This window comes from Sphaeroforma arctica (genome assembly GCF_001186125.1).
Source record: "Sphaeroforma arctica JP610 unplaced genomic scaffold supercont1.4470, whole genome shotgun sequence".
NCBI lineage: Eukaryota > Ichthyosporea > Ichthyophonida > Sphaeroforma > Sphaeroforma arctica.
In genome coordinates, this window is record NW_014036088.1 from 1 (window position 1) to 2458 (window position 2458).

The 2458-nt window shown below is 48.4% G+C and overlaps 1 protein-coding gene across 1 annotated transcript; it reads right to left on the reverse strand.

Annotated features, from left to right (window-relative positions):
* Positions 1-272: 272 nt before the first annotated feature.
* On the reverse strand, positions 273-2144 carry SARC_14328 (hypothetical protein; the record flags this gene model as incomplete). The annotated part of the gene is made up of 2 exons (XM_014291539.1): positions 273-394; positions 1921-2144. Coding segments are annotated over 2 exons (346 nt in total), but the record flags the coding sequence as incomplete, so codon positions are not given.
* Between the last annotated feature and the right edge of the window lie 314 nt (positions 2145-2458).

A 2458-nucleotide genomic window follows, 5' to 3' on the forward strand; every position in this document is an offset into this window, starting at 1 on the left:
ACACACACACNCACACACACACACACACACACACACACACACACACACACACACACACACACACATATATATATATATATATTAGTCTCTTTGTGTTTGTGTACAGCCGAATCCAATACTCACATATAACTGTGATCAACACACCTGTCAACAGCTGCCTGCTCACTGCCAGGGGAATGATACGCCTACCGCCTTTCTTCGACTTCAACCGCCGCACATTGGGCAGACCAAACAGTCCCGCATGTGACGCAAACAGACGGCCCATCTGGAACTTACTTCCTCCTCGATATTTGTCCGTTGGGGGAGGCTCGAGTGCGGGTACCGTGCGGATGATTGCCGCCGTGTGGTCGTGCAGTGAGAAGGGTGTGCGTATGCTTTCGCTCTGCATGGCCTCCTGCGGGGGAGATAGTGGTGCACTTGGGTTATAATTGATTCAGGTGCACTTGGGTTCCCAACAAACACGCCACCCACATTTCCAGAACCCAACAAACACGCCACACACATTCCCAGAACCCAACAAACACTCCACACACACTCCCACTGAGAGTGCCCTCCCGTCCAGGTCACATTAATCTGTCTGCCACATGCACGCACGTCAAGCTTTTATGCGCAGGTATATGGGGTGCACGACTCCATACCTTCACAGGCCTATGGATCACACACGGACACACAGACACAGACACAGACACAGACACACGCGCACGCACACAGACACAGACACAGAAACAGACACAGACACACGCGCACGCACACATACACAGACACAGACACAGATACACGCAAACACAGACACACGCACACACAAACACACACACACACAAACACACACACACACACACTCGGAATTCGGTGGTGCTGTATAAGCCCGTATCGCTTTATACAAAGACACCACACAATATGTAAAAAAATAGACTTTTCACAAATAGACTAATACAACAAAGACACCACACAATATATATATATAAAATAGACTATTAAAGACACCACACAATACATATAATAAGTAGACTATTAACAAATAGACTAATACAGCGGATCCAATAGAACACCTCTTGTACATCCGTTCGCATACTCCCATGGCCATACATCCAGCCCCACATACGTATAACCGTCGCACAGTACAAACGAGAACAGCTAAGTTTGATACTCTTTACTCATCACATACAACCAACATATGCTTGCACGGAAGCGCGTGTAGTCGATCAATCCCCACTGTGACAGCCGCCCTAACCCGTACTTTGACTTCGGAAAATGCTTGAACGGTCGCATAGCCCTCGGCATAGGACAGATACAGCGATGCATGGATGGCTCTGATATGGTGAACACTATCAATACACTACGACAAATGAGAACAACACGCACACCGTATGATCACTTACACAAGCAACACACATACAACAAACCTCATCCAGCCCACCACACAACCTACGCACACCGTATGATCACTCACACAAGAAACACACATACAACAAACCTCATCCAGCCCACCACACAACCCACGCACACCGTATGATCACTCACACAAGCAACACACATACAACAAACCTCATCCAGTCCACCACACAACCCACGCACACCGTTTGATCACTCACACAAGCAACACACATACAACAAACCTCATCCAGTCCACCACAGCCTTAACCAGTTTGTTGCAGTTTAGGGCTGGCCACATAGCTCACTGCACACCACATACATGCTTATATACCACTGTGTGTCTGTGATATGGTGAAATCTACCGTCACAACACCCTCTACCACACCCCCTACCCACCCACACCCTACCTACGAGCACACTTACATCAAACCACACCCACACCCTACCTACGAGCACACTTACATCAAACCACACCCACACCCTATCTACGAGCACACTTACATCAAACCACACCCACACCCACACCCTACCTACGAGCACACTTACATCAAACCGTGCGTGCACCTTCCTCTCCCGCTCCACCGCCGCCCTGACCAGTTCGTTGGCCTCGGGCAGTGAGGTGGTGGCCACATAGTCCTCCACATACGGCAGCTGCGGGTGTTTGTGTGTGTCCTTGAAGTACAGGATCTCCTTCTCGCTGGTACTCGACTGTGTGGTGCCGATGGGAGGCGAGGGTTCCTTGGCCGGTGCATGTGGTATGGCGTGTACACCTGGGCAAAAGTAAAAGGGACCGGTGTTTGAAGTTTAGGACATGTGGGTGTGGCGTCCGAGTGAGGAATGTGTAGTCGTTTTGGGAGCGTTTTCGGGCGATGGCGTGCTGCTTAATACAGTGAATTAACATATCTGGGACAATGTGCATGTGGTTGCATTTTGAGTATAGCGTGTTTGCGCCTGCGCCAGACTATACATATACGTATACCAATACATATATATATATACATATATACACACACACACACACACACACACACACACACACACATATATATATATATATATATATATATTACTACACACACACACA